The sequence below is a fragment of the Simochromis diagramma genome, unplaced genomic scaffold, assembly GCF_900408965.1.
Source record: "Simochromis diagramma unplaced genomic scaffold, fSimDia1.1 OVJJ01000293.1, whole genome shotgun sequence".
Lineage (NCBI taxonomy): Eukaryota > Metazoa > Chordata > Actinopteri > Cichliformes > Cichlidae > Simochromis > Simochromis diagramma.
In genome coordinates, this window is record NW_024386801.1 from 9051351 (window position 1) to 9071661 (window position 20311).

A 20311-nucleotide genomic window follows, 5' to 3' on the forward strand; every position below is an offset into this window, starting at 1 on the left:
CTGGAAATCTGGTGAGATGGGCGAGAACTGCCTCCAGCCCTCACGTTGAAAACCACTTATGTGGCCAATATAATTCAAATGACTGGGATATTTGAATTATACAAATAGGATCAACTCAGGAAAAGGTAATAAAATTTGTTTGCTTCTTTTAAAAGCTAAAGCTCTACAAGAACTCCACTGAGTACTTCTGTAGGATGCAGGAAATATGTAAGAAGGACAAATAAATAAACAAACAAACAAACAACACAATTTAATGTAAAGAATTGACAGCATCAGAAAAATTAAGGATTAACCAAAATAATGTCAAAGCAACCCAGTGGGAGGAGCCACAGATGTTTCAAATATTGTAAAAAAACGTAATCTAAAGGTATGACTAGTGGTTTTAATGATCACTTTTAAATATTTAAGATCTGAAACAGCCGCATGAACTGCTTAAGTTGTTAACTAACAGCAGAAACGAAATATCTGACTAAACCTAATGATACGCATATGGAAGAGTCCACTAAGTGACACGAAATACTTAATTAAGTAGTAGTTAAACAATTAGCTAATGTATGACGGAATTAGTGGCCCATATTGTGGGGTAAGGTGTATTAAATAACATGGGAGCCACTGTTCTCAATAATGACATGAAGTTTAGAAGCTGGGACAGCAGAAAAGTGTTCCCACTCACATCCGGCTGGGGTGTGTGTGTTTTGTTTGGGTTGCCCCGTCGTTCGAGACACGCCGGGTCTAAATCCGCTCCGTCTTTTGTATCCTGCTCCCGACCACCTTATCCGTAACACTTTGTGTTTCTGTGTGAGAGAAGCCGACTCTTGTTTACAGCAGCGATTCCACGGAGGAGCGGCGGAGACCCGTAGTGTGCTTTAACCGAGGGCGGACCGTGGGATTTCAGCCTGTGGATACACACGCGACGGGAGTTTTTCTTTTTCTCTTTTGTGCGAAGCTATAAAGGCAAAACAAGAAACACTCTTGGAGAGCAACTCCTTAGACATATTCTCCCTCCCCACTCCAGCCGAGGTCGTCTAGCTGGAGAGCTGGAGACCCATTCTCTTGCGTGGCACAAGTCTGGTATTTTCTTTCAGTTGCAAATCCCGACTGACGGCGGAGATAAGTCGGAGCTGAGGGGCTGAAAATTTGCTGATTTTGTTTTTTTTTTTTTAAAGCAACTTCTCATTGCGAGCCAGGACTGCTTGGTTTGGGGGGGTCGATAGACCCTGCTGTTTGAATAGCATACGGAAAAACAGGTTTTTCATTCATTTTTCAACCTCACAGCCACCACCCCTGTGGATCTGTACGCGTTTTCAGCCCACCACCTCCTCACACACACTTATTCACACGGGGGATTCTTGTGAGCGACACTGGCTTTAATTTATTATGGTGGTAAAGGCTGCTAAGATTTAAGTCTGATTTTTTTGTTGTTGTTGTATTAACGGGCCTGGTCGCGCTGTGTAGGCTACGCGCATGCTGTTTTTAAGAGATGGAGAATGAAGATGGGGATTGCCATCATTTATTCAGTAAAATCATGGCTTGTGTGCCATACCAGCCAACGTCAAAGCATCCTGTGACTGGCAAAAATAGCAGAGTGTTTTAGTATTCCACACCCCAACGTTTAAATATTTTTTGTACACATTTATATATATGTTTAGAGCAAATCCAGACAGATAAGCGACCACGCATCAGGATATCAGAAGCTTTTGGGCTACGAGGCACTTGTTTTCTCTTTTTCTCCTTTTTTTTTTTAATTTTTTTTGGTGCGAAGGCTCTGATTTATTGAGCTGATGTGCACAACTTAAATATTTTTACTTTCCTTTTTGCTCTCATTATTTTTTATTTTTTATTGAAGAGGAGAATAATGTTCAGGAACGTAAAATCAGAAGCACCGATGGGTGGCCCGATCTTGTTTTGGGGTCTGATGCTGTCTGTCTCCACTATCTGCATATGGTCCACATATGGAGAGAGTAAGTATTTAGTTCTAATCAATATTGTTTTCATGAAGAAGATGTCGCTTGAGCAGGAATAGGCCTAAAGGCATAATTTGCTTTTGTAACCCAGTTTAACCTCTTGCATAAACGCCTTTTCCCCCCACTAGTGGAGTATACGCGTTAGCTGCAATTATTGTTTTTATTTGCAAAATAATCAGAGTGAATACCTGTAGTTGGACAAAACGATGGAATGCGACAAAACCGACTTGTGCTCCTTACTTATGCTATCTGAAGAGGACCATGTGGTATAGCTGCCGTCAGTTGATGCGCGCATTTAACCAAATACAGTCACTGTTGTGCGTAATATCGTCTTATTTGATGAAACTGTCATGATTATCGAGAAACGCGTAAAGACATGGAAGCAGACACCGGTGTGATTTTTGACATTAGACATCCAGAAAGCACGGGATGAAGCCAGGGAGCTGAGCTGAAGGTTACTACGACCATGTGGCCATTTTACATTTCGTAGTGTGGCGTCGCTGCGCACGAACAGCCAATTTTTTTTTATAAAAAATCTGGCGATCCCTTGATTCTTAAAATGTAAAATGCCAGAAGAGTGCCTATATATCTAAATATAATTTAAAAAAATAAAAAAGTGAAACATTGTTACATTTGTATAGATCTGTGCACTGTTAACTAATGAAAGTATTGAAATACAGCAGCGCCAGACACATAAATCCAGCCTTATAACAGCGTGCTCTTTTGTAAAACGCAAGAAATGTCCGCTGACGTTATACTAACCATCCAAATAACGTTTTAATTTTCTTTGGCATGACGTGAAAATGTGTGCACTTAATGCTAATTAACCCTTAAAGGCGGGGAAAAGTTAAAAAAAAAATCAAAAAAATCAAAAGGGTTTGTAGGACCCAGTGTATTCAGTTTATTTCCAAGTATTCAGTTTTATAAATGGCAGAATTTCACAGGAGTCTGCCCACTTTTGTTGCCTTTGATTGATGTAAAAGTTTGTTTTCATGGTTTAAATTTAGAATAGGATGATAAATCATATAAAATAAAAACTGTTTTTGTTTATATCTACATATAAATCTAATCTGATCTAATCCTGTGTAATGTGCTGAGCCCTGCCACAGTCAAGGCTGCTTTTTGCCAGGGCTAAAATAGAACAGCTGATCAATGGGGGTCAAAGAGGGTTCCCTCTCCAGTCCCTGGCTGTATGGAGTGTGTTTATATCTAATGGCTCATTGTCTTGGTTTTCAAAGGCAAAAGCTTCTGCTTCAAATGCACAAAGAAATTAGTTTTTGAAAAATAAAAAAAAGGAAAAACTAAAGAAATTGAATGATAGAGAGGATTAAGCATTCCAGCTTTTTGTAATAAAGCTTCTTGTGACACTTTGCATCAAGTTTCCCAGATTAAACAGAGATAGTCATGGAGTTCATTTAGATTTTTTCCCCTTTAATTCAAATCTTTATTTTTTTTGGTGGTGTTTACGCCAATAATCTGAATTGTAAAAAACTTTCAGTTTATCATATCATCATGATCTGCTGTTCGTATATACATTAAGTCTGTTTGGCACACCCATCACCGCAAGTTGCTCTTTTGCCCGCCTCACATCAATTGCATCTCTCTGCTTTGAGCCCATCAATTGTGCTTGAGTTGAATGTGTTTGTCAGCTACGCTGCATATGCTTTATATCTTGATAAGTAAGGAAACTGATAGTCTGACCTCTGTTTATATGGAAATGGAAGAAAAATAAAAGTAACACGGTAGTCGTACCACAGTCATGTTCTCCCCCTCTGAAGGCCACAAGCACATCTGAGGGTTGGAAGACAGGCAGTTGCCCTCAGATCTCGGCTCTCTGTGGTGCATAATACATCAGAACTCATGGAACAAAGAATTTCATAACAAAGGCTGCGGACAACATTAGAGATGCAAATGTATCACTCGAGGATGATGTTTACTTCACCGGGTTGTAGAGGGACAGAATTTCCAGTGCTCCACTAGGGGGTAAAAACCTTCTTTGCTCTCTTCATTTCTGTAATCTGTCCACACCAATAAAATGCAATTAAACTACTTTTTAACTTTCGCCACAGTAAACTTTCCATGCCATGGCGTCGAAATGCGCAGCAAACAAGTCTCTAAAAGTCTAAAGGGAGTGTGTGAGGGCGATAGAGACTCGGTGTTTGGAAATAGATTGTGCAAAAATACTCTTGAAAGAGAAACAGACTCGGTTTTGTTGATTGGAATAGTAGTGAGTTTGTGAACTGTTTTATTGGCTTGTGCTGTTCGCACGGAGCGGTCTCGTATGCAGACTGATGCGCTTAACTTCATCACTTGGCACCACTGCTATTAGAGTTATAAATAGATATGTCACTGGCAAAAGTGGGGTCGTGTAAGTACAAGCACCCGCTGTCCTGATCCGTGCGGGTACACCAGTGTTCCTGTTCAGTTATTTATGAAAGAACATGTTGCTTCGGAAAAAACCTGAATGACGGAATAAATAATCAAGCATCAGTGAACACTGTGTTTGACAGGCACCCCTCCTACTTTTCCCTTTGGGGTATGGCATATTTGAAGTTCAGCACTCTTTGTCATGACGGGGTAAGTGGCTCAGATATGATTGCTGTCACTCTGCTCTAAGGTGTACTTTGTGGTTACATAAAGCCCCCCCCACTTCCTTTAGGTCTTCCTGGAGACTGGATGCAGGAATGCCTAGTCACACTGCACCAAAAGAGTTGTGACAAGCGTTCACAGCCCTGTGTTGTGTGCACACATGCAAGTTTATTGTGCAGCATCGAGTGTGTACTGCAGCAGGACTCAGCGTGGCAGCCTGAGTCAGTGGCGTGCCCCTGAGTAAGGATGTAAAAGTGTGTCACTGGGCTAGTTTGTGAGAGTGCAGTCAAATGCCGGCCTACCGCTCCTCCAGGCTGCCAGCTGAGGTTTACAATGCTTAATTAAACACTTTATTTCAAGTGGCATGTCACTGGATTTGCTCAAATGCAGTATCCGTCCGACTGCACATACATCATCATTGGCTGCCGGTTTAATGGTCCGTAGAGTATTTTACAATTTGCGAGATGATGATTGCAAATGTTAGCTCTTCTAATGGATGGCACTCGCTTTATCAGTTGAAAGCTGTTTGTTTAAAAAGAGTGCTGATCTATCCTCCGTGGCGCGGAGGATCCCAGAATGTCTACAAGAAGCCTTTTCTATACTCATATTAATCTGTCGAGTGTTAAACACTAAAGATCATAACACTGCATTTTACTTTATATTCCTTTACGTAGGTCATTTTTTTATACATGCAGCAGACCAGAAGGCTGTAGAGTGAAGCTGACAGTCAAAGAACTAATGAAAAAAGATATATTTTTAAAACTGTATTTTGGGGCAAAATCAGGTGAAGATTTAAAATACTATTACTTTAGGTAACTTCAAAATAAGTGTCCAAAAAGGTGCCAAGAGGTGAGACATGAACTTGAAACCTCAAAGTCATTGTCTTTTAATACAAAAACAACTGTGCCTGAGTGATCTTTACCACATCAGTGTGCGGTTCCCCTCGGTTTCGTAGTCAGGTCTAACTTTCTTGCTCGTCACATCTGGTTTCAAACCACAGAGGTGGTGAAGGCTGAGGCCGTCAGCGCTAAGCTCCATCACAAGAAGTGACATCAAATTGTCTACATCCATCTTTTCCAGACATTAAATCAAAATCCTTCGGATGACATTTTTCTTAGTTTTCAAATTCTCTATAGGTTTTCACACTCCCTCCTTAAAGAAATTACATCACTGCAAATTCATATTGCTGTTTTGAGCGTGTGCAGTGTGTATGTAAACACAGCCTGTTACCTCTTGCCCTCTTCCCTCATTCTGGGTGAGGGGGAGTGCCTGTCTGAGAGTTGTTGTGATGGGTAATGTTACCATTTGGGGTTTTGGTGAAATCTGAGCCACAGTGATTGAAGTAAGGTCCACTGAGTGGACACGGTCCACCACACTGCTGGTCAGATGACTTCCAGTATGCTGGGGATTAGAGCCAGTTGATGTAGCAGGTGTGAGGGGATAGGACAGCAAAGTGGCCAACTCCTTCACCGTTCGAACCTTTTAATGATCATACTGATTTTATTGTTTGAGAATTCATATAATTTTGGAAAAACACAATTTCAGGAAGTTGATCATTTGCTATAAGCGCCTTTGGTTGCTAGGCAACCCTTGAAAATAAAACCAGACCCTTTATGATTGGCCTTAAATGAGAGGGAAATAGGAAATCTCAGCTAACCTAGACTCAGTATATATACACTAATAAAAGTGGTAGTTAACACGATATGATCAACATGGGCTTTTTTCTGGAATTCAAATAAGAATAAAAAAATGCAGATTTTAAATAACAAGAAGTGCAGAATATTCAATGGAAGTCAGCGGACTGGTAATTGAGTATTTTAAGTTGTCTGTTAAAGTCTGCAAACATTTCTTTCTGCCCACATGCTCTGTTTTTACAATTTCCTTTAAGACTGTCGTTCTTCTTCCTCTTTTTGTGTTATAGTTAATGATTAATCCACAATGGAAACAGTTCTATGCATCCCTGCTTGCACTTCGCACAGAGCCCACCAACAACTTTATGTCAGTAACTGCAGGGGTCACAGAGTTTTCGGGACCCTTAAAATCGCTTCAAAATAAACACAGGGAAGAGGAGTCTTCCCTAATAACCTTCCCGGAGTTTACAGCTGGATGTCTGATAAAGGATACAGTTCCAATACAAGTGTTTTCCCAGAAAGCTCAGTTTGTGGCCTTTTGATAAACAGCACTGCATGTGGTCCCAGATTGCTATCTCATTTTTCTCTCTCAGCCAAAACCGAGATGGCGTTTATTTACGTGTGAGGTATGTTTACTGGATCCGAATCTGATTTTACGTGAAGCTGAGATAAACTGCGGCCACTTGCCTCGATTTCATTCGACGGGGACGCGTTTGACCGTGCACGTGCTTGTGCTGGTGTGTGCGTGTGTTTGTGTGATGACATTTCCACAGGGCAGGGGCAAGGTTTATCAGTCATAAACACGAGCCGATGGATCCCATCACGCTGTGAAGATATGTGTGTTTACTCAGCAGTGTGAAGAGCAAAGATACACGGGAGGAGAGAAGGAGACGCGTGTTATTTGGGGTTATCATGTTATGTGGACGCTGTTGCTGAAATGTATCTGGTGTATGTAATAATGAATAAAGGATTTGGTGTCTTAATCTTATTTAAGCATCGTTGTCTTCGCAACAAATGAGCTGACTGGCAAGAATCGGAGAATCCTGGAGGCTTAGTTTGAGGCAACGTCTTTCTCGGTCTTTTTGCGAGGAAATGATTGGAATTCCTGGTACTTAACATGCCTAATGAGTAGAACAAGGGAATCACAAAGAGGAGGTCTGTGTAATTCCTTTCATTTTATTCTTCCTGGCTTTCTTTGTGAGCGTAAATCTGCTTTGTATTGATGGCACTCAGAAAGACATTTACTGCATAGCGGTTTCTGTTTGCTGCCATTTTACACCAGGATGGCCCCTGATAGCTATTCTTGGCAGAAATCTTATCCTTCCCTGGCCAGACGCCTCCTGATTTTATTAATGCCCCCATCAGGAAGTGGAGCCTAGAGTTTCTCTTTACTAACAAACAAATTAGTCTTTGTATTTGAGTGGCTCCACCCCTCCTCCCTCTTTCCCCCGGCTGCTGGAGAAGCTGGAAGAAAATTCTCAATGAAACAAAGAAGACATGCAGCTCGATGGCTCACGAGTGGAGCCCAGGGGCATTGGTGTTGATTGGGGAAAGCAAATACTATTTTCTACTGGAGTAATTGTTTCCGTTCTAAATTTGGACATGTGAAACACCCCTGCAGGAACAAATATAGCCCGTTCACCCCCATAAAGATTACAATTTCTATTTTTGGTAGAATAGCTTTAATGAAGCACATCAAACGTGGCTTTTTTCCCTTTTTTTCTTTTCAGAAAAACAACCATGAGTAAAGTGAAGTTAATATACTAACAGAACTATTTGTATGCTTGTTAGATTTCTATGTCATTGTTCTGTAGTCTAGAAAAACAATCTGGAGGCATAGTGTTCGTGCTGGGAGTGGAAACTGTTTAGCTCTTTTCTTTATCCTTTAGCTCTCAGTAGACAGTGTTTTGACAAGACAATGAAAACATGTTTGTTTGCCTCATTGGATGGACACCGTCACCGTGAGCAACACGGTGACGGTGTCTTAAGCGCCTTTAAGAACATAACAGGTTTAACCTAAGAGCTTGTATGTCATTGCATTTCCTGAGCTGATTGTTGAACCCTCTTTTAGACACTGTTAAAAAAAAATATATATAAATGCAACTAGAAGATATTCTGATTTCATAACGATTTTACATACAATGCAAGGGAATTAGTTGTTCTTTGTCTGAGATTCACAGAAGATTTCTCTTAAGCTTTTTGACTGACAGTTGATTCCCAAACACTGGTGTATTTACCCCAGAGAGTACTTGAGCTGCTGTATGAAGGAATGTGAAAAAAACAGAGAAAAATGTGATTTATAGTCAGTTTCTCTAAAATTAATCACTAAATGGAACGAAATAGTCAGGGGAAATGGGTAAAATATGGATGTTTGAATTAAAAATGGACTATTTTAACTTCACTGGAGTAAAATGTTAAAATAGGTAATAGTAATATATAAACTGATTAAACAGCTAAGTTAAAAAAAGACAATTATGTGATAACGGACGAAATAGTTGGCTTAAGAAAACTGATGAACAGAAAAACAGTGAATTGGTAAACAGATTGATACATTATGAAATGATTAAAAATAATAAAAGTTTGAATAAAGTTTGCAAAGGTGCTGAAGAAGTGAGACTGTATAATCTACTTTGAAGCATTTACCTTTCTTGCATTGGGCTATTCAAAGGGTATTCAGTGTGCACAAAGAATTGAAGACAATGTAGGATGTTACATGAACAGGCAAGTACAGCAGATGTCATATCTAAGTATAATCATATACCCAGGATTTGCTTTATAAATTTCCTTTGTGTCATTATAGGACCAAGAGTTATTTATTTATTTGTTTGCTTTCTTCTTTGACTGGCTGAGCATCTATTTACTGTCTTGTATTTTATTTTCATGCTGATTGATGACTGTTACTTGTGAAGTGACTCATGACTTCCAGTGCTCCATGGAAGCATGTTTTTTTGCTTTTCTGACAAAACCTGTCGACACCTTGTCGCCTGGGGACAGACATGACTAACTTGGCGCATCCAAAACTGCATACAGCATGTATGTAATTGCATGTTTCACTGCGATAAGGTTTCCCTTGGTGTAGTTGCTGTTTTGCACGATTAATAGGATAGCCGATTGTCATCAGTAAAAAATGCAGTTTTTTTTTATTGTGTGTGTGTATGTGTGTATGCATCTGCCTGCCTGCCTCTCTGTCTGTTTGCATATGGGTGTGTGTGTGTGCGGTGTGAAGGGATGCTCCAGGCCTTGTGGTTTCAAGTGCTGTTTTCCGAGAACAGAGAAATAGCTTATTTAAATGTTGGGGTTATCTGAGGTGAAGGACCACATGTCTTCCAACGAAATGCAGGGTTTGTGTCTGATGTGATACAAAAGATGTATGAACATGTTAACTCTCGCACTTTATTGTGAAAGTAAGCGACTGTTTCTCTCATCACCCTGTTCACCTCAGCTGACCTTGGTGAGAACCTCTCCCCCGTGTTGCACTTAAAAACTCCTTTCCTGAGAGAGCAGTGAGAATAAATTAATTTCTTTCATGCAGCGTAGGAACTTGGTGTAAACATGCTGTTTTTCCTATATGAAAAACTGCCAGCAAAGTACCAACTTTACTGTACTAACAAGATTATATGTTTCAAGAAGATTACTTACGTGGAAATCTTTTGGCATACACAATCTCCAGGCTGTATTTCCCATCGAACACTGCTGAAACTGTGTATATGATGCATATGTACTGTAATACTCTTCTGTTGTTCTTTTTCTTTGTTTCTCAATGAAGAAAACAGTAAAGATGTGTTTTCTGTGTGTTGCAGTCTGTGGCCCGGATATCGACCTCCGAAACGACATCGATCAATTTAAGCGTCTTGAGAACTGCACGGTGGTGGAGGGCTACCTGCGCATCCTCCTCATCAACGAAAAGACCAGCAACAACAGCCAGCAGGAGGACTTCCGCTCCGTCAGCTTCCCGAAATTGACCGTCATCACCGGCTACCTGCTTCTGTTTCGTGTCTCGGGCCTCGATAGCCTCAGTGTGCTCTTCCCCAACCTGAGCGTCATTCGTGGGCACAACCTCTTCTACAACTACGCCCTCGTGATCTATGAGATGACCAGCTTAAAAGACATTGGGCTTTACAACCTGAGGAACATCACCCGTGGGGCCATGAGGATTGAAAAGAACCCTGAGCTCTGCTACCTGGACTCGGTGGACTGGTCATTTATTATGAATACTGAGTTCAACAATGTTATCAACGGGAACAAGAAGGCAAAGGAATGTGACAACGTCTGCCCGGGGATCATGGAGGATAACCCTCTTTGTCAGCAGACGACGTTCAATGACAATCGTAACTACCGCTGCTGGACCTCCAACCATTGCCAGAAAGGTAACCCTGAACTTCTTGGTAGTTTTCATCATGGCGATGTTTGAGCGATGCTTTGTGCTGCAGTAGAGTAAATGCGGACGTGGCTTTGATCTAGCTCGGAGGTTTCCAGCATCACAAACATGAAGAAATTGTAAATGTCTTCACCAGTGAACAAATCCCATGAATCTATGCAGTGTTTTTCCTTCATTTCCGTCAGGCAGTCAGATTGTCCATGGGCCAGTGCAAACATTTCCTCTCTGTTCGTTACAGAGACCTTGTCTTTAGATCAGGCTATTTGTGGAATGAAGGATGGCTGCAATATAGAGCACCAGGTATTAGAGAGGCATACTCAGTTGAGGTTAAAGTTGCCCTGCCAAGAAATGAGGTAGTCTACCTGTCTGGACCATGTCAGCTAAATATTTGCCTGAGGGACATTTTGCAATTTATGAAAAGGGGTATATTGAAAAATAAGGGGGGGAGGGTAATTCTTGTTTAACTTTGGCCTTGCGGTAGGGTCATGCATTTTTTAACAGTTCAGGGGAGGGTCATATTTTTTTATATTCATTGCATTTAAATTCCTTCCATTCTGTAGAGTTGAGTCAGTTCATTTATGAATATCTGATACTTTGTGCATCCATACAGCAGGCGGGTGTAGCACCTTGTGGTCACATTACTTATCTTCACTGTCTTTTTCACAGATTTTAGAGTGTGAGACAGTTTGTGCTTTCAGATCAGAAACTGGGACAAGTAGATCTTCCATCTCATGCCTCTTCAAAACAACTCTGTCAGCCACTTCGAGTCTTTATAGGCCAAAAAGATGAGCAAAGAGGCTTTTTGGAGAAATTTTATGTTGTTGTTGTCTAACACATTTCACCCACTCTTTCCATGAATTTAAGTAATTATTGCTGTTTGCTGTTTGGTACTGGAGGACACTTATATATTCCAGCAACTACTTTGTCAGGTGTTTCTGCCTGCCTGCGGGCAGATGATGTCACAAAATGCACACAAAACTATAAGGGTTTCTAGATGGGAGCAACATGAAGGCTTAGCTTGAAGACTGATTTGGTCCAACATTGTGTCTGGTTTGAAGTTCAGTTACAGGTCATGAAAATTTATTCAAAGTTGGAGTCAGGTACACATTTACAAAAGGGCTCATCGATCTATGCGTCAGAGGTTTGAGTTTTTTTAACCATCTGCAACTAAAACTAGCACGATGACATTTTTATGTGAAAACAGTTTTTTTTAATATTCCCCCTGCCCATTTTTGAAGGCATCTGTGCAGGTGCTAGGATTAGTTTGAAGTCACAAACACCCCTGTCCTTCATCCCTTCAGGGAACCTCAGAATAAACAGTGGAAATCAAGCTTGCTGCTTTTTCCTATTGACCAAGTCGATCTCTATAGGAAAGCAATGGTGTTCACTGTGTGCGTTTTGTGACCTGCTGGTGCTCCCTGTATGTTATCAGCCCTTTGATCATGTCACGGAGGAGCAGGGAGGACTCGGCGCAGACTGAAGTCTCAGAAAAACAGGTTTATTTACACACTCCAGGTGCACTATATACAGGTGAAGGAGAAGGGGGCCAGGGTTCCCAGGGGTGCAGAGAGGGGTCGGGAAAAGCGTCCAGAGTCTCCAAACCAAGCACGAGAAATCTGCATACAGAGAACAAGAGTTAGCACAGAACTTTCACGGACAGAGCTCAAAACTGGCTGAGGCTAAAGTAGCACTGACGAGCGTTACTCAATAGTCCAGCGGCGAGGTGCTCTCAGTCACTGCCTTAAGTAGCGGGAGCAAACAAGGTGAGGAGCCACAGGTGATTGCCTACAGGTGGTGGAGGCCGGGAGCTCACAACGAGCTCCGCCCAGGCAGCGAGCAGGGAGAGAGGAGAGAGAGAGAAAAGACAAAACATAACATGTAGCCACACAGGGCCAGCCGAGCAGGCACGGGGACCATGACAGATCAATACACAATGAAAATGAACAAGGTTTTGTTTGGTTGTCTTTGTTCAAAAACATTGAAATCTTAAATGGGCATATTTTACAAATACCATACATAGTAAAAGGTGCAAATCGCCTGTGATGACTTTTTAGTCACGTCTGTTCTTCCCACACTAGCTGCTATGTGGCGTTTTGTGGTGAAACCCTCTGTTGTTCTCACAAAGCGGACTTGAGAAGCAGAGCCGGAGCATTGTTTGAACCAGTTCACTTCTCTCAGAGGCCCAGGCGAGGTCAGGGTAAAAGCATTCATCTAGAAGGCCTTGAGGTCTCAAGGCTGCAGATAAAGGGTCTGGGTTTAGCTACACAGTGGTAAAAAAGGAGGAGTTACTGAGGCAAAAATAAGACACAATGAAGCTAGAGCAGATCTGTGATGTCTTGTAATATTCCAGGCTTTGTGCCTGTCTTTGTTTTTATAAAGGTTTGATGTGTCTCTCCTCCCTGCTTAAGATTCCTCTCTCCTCCTTCCTCCGCCCCTTTGTATAATTGCCTTGTTTTTCTCCAGTACAGATGTTCCTTCAAGGGCATGCAGTGGTATTCTAGTCAATACAGCCCGGTCTCCTCTTTAATTACACAACATGAAGAGGGAGTGATGTCTGCCTAGCTCACTGCTTTGCCCTCTGGGCCTTTCCAAATGTTTGTCCGCTCACCAGATACTGTTTCCCACACCAGGTTTGGGTGAATTAGACCAGGGTTTCTCAGAAGTGAGCTTTAATATGTTGCGTTACATCTGGATTTACGACAGGATGGACGTGAGTAGGAGTGACTGTGTAGAGAAGTGCAGATTGGAGCAGAAATTCTGGGTGCCTTTTAGTGGCAAGGAGAGATGCATAGAGAAGCTGTTTACAGGAGGAGGGGCATGGAGGGGAAATGTCAGACAAATGTCAAGTATACAAGCTCAATGCCAATGTCTCGCTGAAGGGCAGTGTACAGAGTGTTGAAAAAGGCCCCGTTCCTCCCACTCATCTATAACCCCCATGCTTCCTCATATATCCTCTCTGCCTTCCTCATTGTTACTCCCTCCTCTTTGTATATGTTGTCTGTTCTCGTCTTCCTAACTGTCGTTCTCCACTTCACTTAGCCTCGATCTCATCTCTGATTGTCCTTGTCAGTTGTTCTGCTGGTGTTTCGTTTTCTATTTTCACCTAACTCTTTTCTGCAGGGCTTATCAGGGGCTGTTAACAGCTCCGGCTGTCAGATATCTCTTCATTGTTTACTTGTCGAAAGGCACTTACTCACACACATGCACACACACACACACACTGGTCAGAACCACCAAGCTTGTTTGGCGAGACCCTGGCTCCTTCCACGCTGCCAGCTGCTTGCTTTGAGTTATGGGGGATCCCATGACTAAAGAAGTGTGGCCTGCTTCAGATGTCCTCCTCAGGTCTCTGTGTTTGCTGTAGACAGTCCTGCTTTTTACTGGACCTTATCCAAATCCGCATAGTCAATAGGCAGTTGCAATTAGGCAGATGAACACTAAGCATGCCGCTGTAGTCACGGCTGGTCTTAGGGCCGGCTAGTCTTCATAGCTCCACTGGGAGGCACGCACTCTCTTACCCGCTGGTTCTCACATAGCTCACGTCTTTATGCAATAGAATATTCATTTATGGTATGCTCAGCCTTGCAGGCACTCCGGTCTGGTTTCTCAACCTTAACTTACCCTGTCTAATTTAAAGCAGCACGTCTGCCATGCTTTATTTTTATATTAACAAATGCACGTCATAATGATTTATTTATTGTTTTTAAGAGTAGTGGGACATTAGGGTAAGTCAAAACTTTAGCATGAGGAGACCACAGACTTTGCTCTGGAGCCCTGGCTGTTGGGGGAGCTTTGCACCTGTCTCGGAGACTTTGCATTACTTTGCATTTAGTAATATGTTTGCTCTCTCTCTGCCAAAGACCTACTTGATATCTCTGGCCTGAGTGCTCTGACCTGAATCCACTTCACAACTGAAGTGGGTTTTTTAATAAAAAAACCACAAAACAACCCCCCTCCTAAAACCACTATTTTACTGTAGAGCAAGGTCTCACAGGCAGATACGATCTATGTTTCTTCCTGATGAGTAATAGCCCCAATGCTGTTAAGTTTTCACAAATCTTCCCCAAATATAATAGAAAGAGCAAAATGAATCATTCTGACTGTGGCATTCAGTCGGTCTTATCTAAACGTGTCAAAACGGTGCCATTTAAAAATAAGTCGAAAGTGCTTTTTTTTAAACAGCTAGTCCTGTAGTTTTTGAAAATGAGTAAACAGTATTTTTTTTCCACTAAGGAAAATATAAAATGTCACAAAGCTTGGGTTTCAGACGGTGTTAGGTCCTTGAGTATTTGAAATCTCAATTCTAATGGGCCTCTGGTCTCTCACAGTGCATAATGATCATCTCTCCACCAATAATTATAACTCTGTGGTATGCAGTGTTTGAGTCTTTCAGTAATAGATGTTTCGCTTGGTAAATTAAGAGGAAATGACGATAATGTCAAGGTTGCACGTTTTATCAGTGCTTGCACCTTCTTTATCCTATTGCTCCATGGAAAAATCCAGCAGATGGCTAAGAAAAGGACTCGGAAGTTGGCCCGACTTCATTTTTGAGCTAATGTTATGCCTTGGATGTTCAAACAATGATTATTTAACACCTTAGTGTTTGCAGGGATTTAATCACCACCTCTCCAAATTCGCCCATACCTGGTGTTTTGTAACAGTACGGTTACACACTGACTAGCCAGTTTACTTTTGGTTGTTTTCCTGGCTCTCTGCTGATTCATTTAATTCAAATTTCCTGGAAATAACCACTCATTAAATACATTTGTGCAAAGTGGTTCTACGGTGGGTTTGCAAAGAATAAACTAGATTTATTGATCTCTACACCTCTCGTAACATGGAGTTAGTAGAATTGTGTCTGCCACTTTAAGTATATAAGGTAGACATTCCTGCTGGCTTAGTCATTGCAGTTGTGAGGGGATAAAGAGGGGGGAAATACACAGCAGAGGCTGTGTGCGGACTACACATGGAAAGCCGTGGAGAAACTTTATGTGCTATTTCGAATAATAAAGAGTTAAACTGATTTGTGTGTGTGTGTGTGTGTGTGTGGTCTGTTTGGTGTATGCAGCCATTGTTGTGTAATATAGTGAGCCAAGTTCATATGATCGTGCCTTCCCCCTTCTTTTGTTTAACCAACATCCAACAGTAGATACAACGAAGCTTTTGAATATTTAATGGCTTCTGGAGCTTATCAAAGTCCTGCGGTTACAGGCACAGGAAACAGCTCAAATACCAGTCTTGAGAATCCAGTGCTTTCCTGGGGGCATGCTCAGCACCATGACAAGTTCCCGTACATCCGCTGTTTCCACTGGGCACAAACTACTTGCCTGCGATTTGCTCCAGTTTGTACAAAGCTTGGGCGGAGTGCCAGCGCTGGTGACAAAGTGAGGAGAGTCACTCACTCCCACCATCCTAAAGCCACCAGACTGACCATGGAAAAGTCCCATCTGTCTTGGTGTCTCCTGCCATGTTCACTATATCACTGTATCACCACAGCTCCTGCCTGTGTGTGGTTTCTACCAAGAACTAAAAGAGAATGTAGTCAACATACTCCAACCCTGCTGGCACACTGTGCATGGCCCCTATTATTTCCCATGAGATCAGGATACTATTGATTCACAGGGTTATAACTCCATGGTGTCACAAAAGTAAATGCATTAAATAGCAAATAAAGCTCCCTTTACAGCAGCCCTTTGTTTTCTGGGTTCTCAGATGTCTCTTCAAACCAAGGACAAGAGAAGCAAAAACAAGTTACTAATTGGTTTCTTTGCACGTGTGTGTGTGTAATACATGGGAAAGTATATTGTCTTCTCTGAATTTATCAGGCATAGATTTTTTAGATTTTATTTACTATATTGTCTTCACATTTTATTTGACTTATTGAAGCACATTTGGCAGTCAGTGGTTATGTTAGCATTAGATAAAAGAATAGTTTAGTGAAATTGTTATTTGCTTTCCTTGAGACAGTTTATTTGCTGTGGCACGTTTACAGTGTTTTTAATTGTTGACATTACATGATACACAGTGCAGCTACAGTATATAAATCATATCTGAATTTCTTTTTTTGACAATACATCATTAGGTTTTTTCTGATAGGATATTAATTACAAACAGTTGACGTGTCTTTCTGCGCTGTCATCCCATCTAAATCCCATCACCCACCCTCCCTTCTCCTCTTTCGCCTCTCATGGCCTTTGCCACATTTCCCACCATCTACGTCATATTCATAAATGTCATGCTCAGGGCCCGTTTGCAGATGATGTTGGTGCATTAGCCCAAGCAGAGACCTTCTTCACCGAGTACCCAGAACCTGAGCCTTGTTGAAGTAAAACTCAACTTGGTTACAAATAGTTGTTCTGCTCAATTGGTTTTATTGGTTGCCTTTGGACTTTCGAGGGGCTCGTGTTGCGATTGGTCAGAAAGGAATTCATTTTTCCTCAGACTTTAATGTGTTTTGAGTTTCATGCAAAGACAAAATTGAAACGTATATTATTTCACTTCGCTGTTTGAGCCAAAAGTGGTGAAAAGCCACAGACACGTGTTGACTGCTCTTACTAACTTTTAATGTCAACAGCAGTGTCCCTCTCTGTTATTTAGAATCGGTTGCAAGTTTGCAAAGTTTCACCGAGTCATGATGACACGGCTGTACAGTGTGCTATTGTCCATGTATGAACAGCAAGGCTTATTGTCTATTAATGCTTGACCCTGTGAGTTTATCCGACTCCTGTCCTCTGTGGCCTACAAAGGTCTCCTCTCAAAGCACTGACAGATTAGATCCGCTTCCTAGGATTGCTTGATTGACCAAAATAGGACCTGTGTGTCTCGCTGCCAGGCTCCAAAGAGACTGACTGACATACTTGTACTCACATCCAAACATACAGACATATGCTCTCTTCTCTCACGTGCCATCGCTTTTGACAAATTTTCCTCAACTTGTGCCCACTGTGACTGTATCTGCTGTGTTTGTGCGTGTGTGTGTGTGTGTGTGTTTGTGAGTGAGAGAGAGAGAGAGAGAGAGAGCCTGTGTAAGTGTCAGCCCAGTGTGTAATGTGTTTCCAGCCTGTTTGATGCCTATTTGAGCCACCCAGTTCCTCTAGTGTTAGGCTGCCTGCTGGCTTGTGGCTGCGCAGCTCGGGAGCTGTGACTCATCCTTTGCTCTCACTACTCATTCATAGTATTCATAGTATTCATTCAATACTATAACACCCCCACCCCCACCCCACCCCCAGCTCTGTGGTAGGTTCCCCTCAGTCCTGCTCTAAATGGCAGGACGGGATGAGGGCTATCGCCACCTCTTAGCGACGCCTCTCTGAGAGGTGCGAGAGATGAGTGCCTGTGTCTGCTGCCTGTGCCTGCCTTCGGTGCCTTAACTGTGCCTCTGTCTGCCTGCCTGCCTCAGCTCTATCCCTCTTTATAACTCCGGCCACAGCAGCCATTTACTCATGCTCGGCTGGCTTGGCTGTGGCTCCTGGGAGATAATGCGCCATGCCTGCAAGTAAGCTCAGAGCATGGGTTAATTCCACAGTGGGGAAAAAAACAAAATCTCCTGCTGACAAATCTCTCCTGCAGAGGTGAGGATGTATGCTGGCATGCCACAGAGAGAGAGAGAGAGAAGAGTATCCTTTTTTTTTCTTGCCAGAATAGTTAGGTAGGTTCACTCAGGTCACAGAAACACTGGTCCTCTATTCTCTTCCCTTTAAATGTGTGGCGAGGAGACCAAAGGAGGATCTGAGCTACTCTTGTCTACCTTCCTCACCACACATGGCTAAAATGTGTGTGCTTCTTTAAAAACTGTTGGCCTCTGTTTGTTTTCTTCCATTACTTCTATAAACTATAAAAATATAAAACATGTATAATTACTAAGAGCCGTTTTGTATCTTGCAGCTGCTTAACTAATGATGAATCACGGATCCTATGGTTGTGTTTGTACGTGTCTCTTTTGTGCGTACACTATCTCTAAAGGAGATATCGAGCAGGCCTCGGCGTGCCAGTGGTGATTTGCCGTCTGTTCTTTTTCGGAGCATGTGTACAATGAGGAGATGAAAGGACATAATAAAATTACAAAGGAAACCTCATGAATTACACAGCTAGATGAAATGCCTCTGACAACCACACACTTCCCTTTCAGGCCTTATTTCAAGTCCCCTATTTACCAGCATGAGGATTTAAATTACAGAAGTTTGAACCAAACTTTGGATAAGGTTGGCGCTTTAAAAATCTTCCCCATCTAATGTTCGGTGTCAGCAATCGATGAAGGAGTCTTAACTTGTCTAATGTCATTAGCCTGCTTTCTGTCAGTGGCTTAGAATGACCTTGACCCTGTCTTTTGCCTCCCCTTCCTCTCTTCGTCTCGTTTGGGTGAGATCCCCAGAGTCCAGTGCAGTTGTCAACGCGCAGCCTAATGGGCACAGGTGGCTGGGGCTCCTCTGCCTTCTCCAGCCCTCTTGGCATAGTTCTCTTGGCAGACCAGCAGCTCCTTGGCCATTCGCCTCAATGGGCCACTCCAAAGCAGTAATCACCAGCTGGTGCTTTGTTAGCATCAGGGTGGCCCCCAAGATGAATTATGGCTCTCAACTTTGAATTATGGTTTCTTCTGAAATCCAGCAGCGTGTGAAGTTCCGATCAGGATTCGCTGTATTTCCTCCTCCAGCAGGCGTGGATGCAAATGCAGTTTCTTTCATAAAAGCTTTCAAAGAGTTGACATGTCGCTAGATCATCGCTGATTTCCTCCCAGTTACTGACCACAGCAGAGCAATGTCCGAGAAGGGGGTGTAGAGTGCGGAGGATGGTGAGTGTGTGTGTCTGTGGCGGTGGGGGGGGGTTGTTGGATGAAAGAAAGCTCTGCAGCTGTATTGCACTATGAAGCAGTCAGACAGCGGCTTGTTACTGTGTCAGATAAATATAGAGGTCTCTAGAGCTCTGCACTGCAGCTCTATCTCTGCTCACTGCTTAAAGGAAGGGAAAGGCCGCGTCACCTGGGAGATGCCACTCTCCTCATTCATCCTCACTAAATTGGCTTTAGATTTGCAGGACATTAAAGATTATTGAGAATCTGTAGGGATAGGGTGGGGTATAAGGTGAACCACAGAGAAGGGCTGAAGTTAGGCACAAGGTACGCTTTAACGTTTTCTGCCCACATACTGTCTTTTCACAGAGCTGTCATCCGACAGCACACTTGAGCTCAGTAGCTGTCATGATTTCATCCATAGCACTTACCGATTTCTTATGTTTATTGGCTTAAAAGTTAAGAAAATGGTGAGTGATGGCTTTGCTAATTCAGCAGCAAGTGCGCCAACCGACCCGCTGTGTATGCGTGTTTTGGTCCGAGCGCGCTTGTGCATCCTCCTTATAACAGCCTGGCTCATGAGGTCTGCTGATCGAGCAGAAAGTGCAGCCTGTTGGGGGTAAAAGAGGAGGTGCATTAGCTCTCCTTTCATCTATTTCATCCTCTTCTGTTTGACGAGCGCACAGTGGTTGATAAGCGTCCAGCGCGCCTTTGAAGTCCCAGTCGGGACTTCAGTTCAACCCTGCCACCACCACCCACCCCCATTACTGCGTCAATTACAGAAAGGCTTTGCAGGCCTTGTTTGCGCTTGAGTGTGGATCAGGCTCCTCCCTGTGGCTGATAAACATACAGTCTCCATGTAAACATCACCCATTGTCATTCATATTTTATTACTCACACTCGTTTACTCAGCGTAGGCGCTCCTCTGTCATCCCAGCTTAAGCTTTTGTTCTGTTGCACCTCT

General features: G+C 42.5%; 1 protein-coding gene across 1 annotated transcript in view; it reads left to right on the top strand.

Annotated features, from left to right (window-relative positions):
* Positions 1–735: 735 nt before the first annotated feature.
* Positions 736–20311, top strand: part of LOC120729769 (insulin-like growth factor 1 receptor) — a 72039-nt gene continuing 52463 nt past the window's right edge. Inside the window, exons 1-2 of the mRNA XM_040025644.1 lie at positions 736–1961; positions 9985–10551. Coding sequence (XP_039881578.1) covers positions 1856–1961; positions 9985–10551 — 673 coding nt within the window. The 5' untranslated portion in view covers positions 736–1855. The remainder of the gene's footprint in view (positions 1962–9984; positions 10552–20311) is intronic.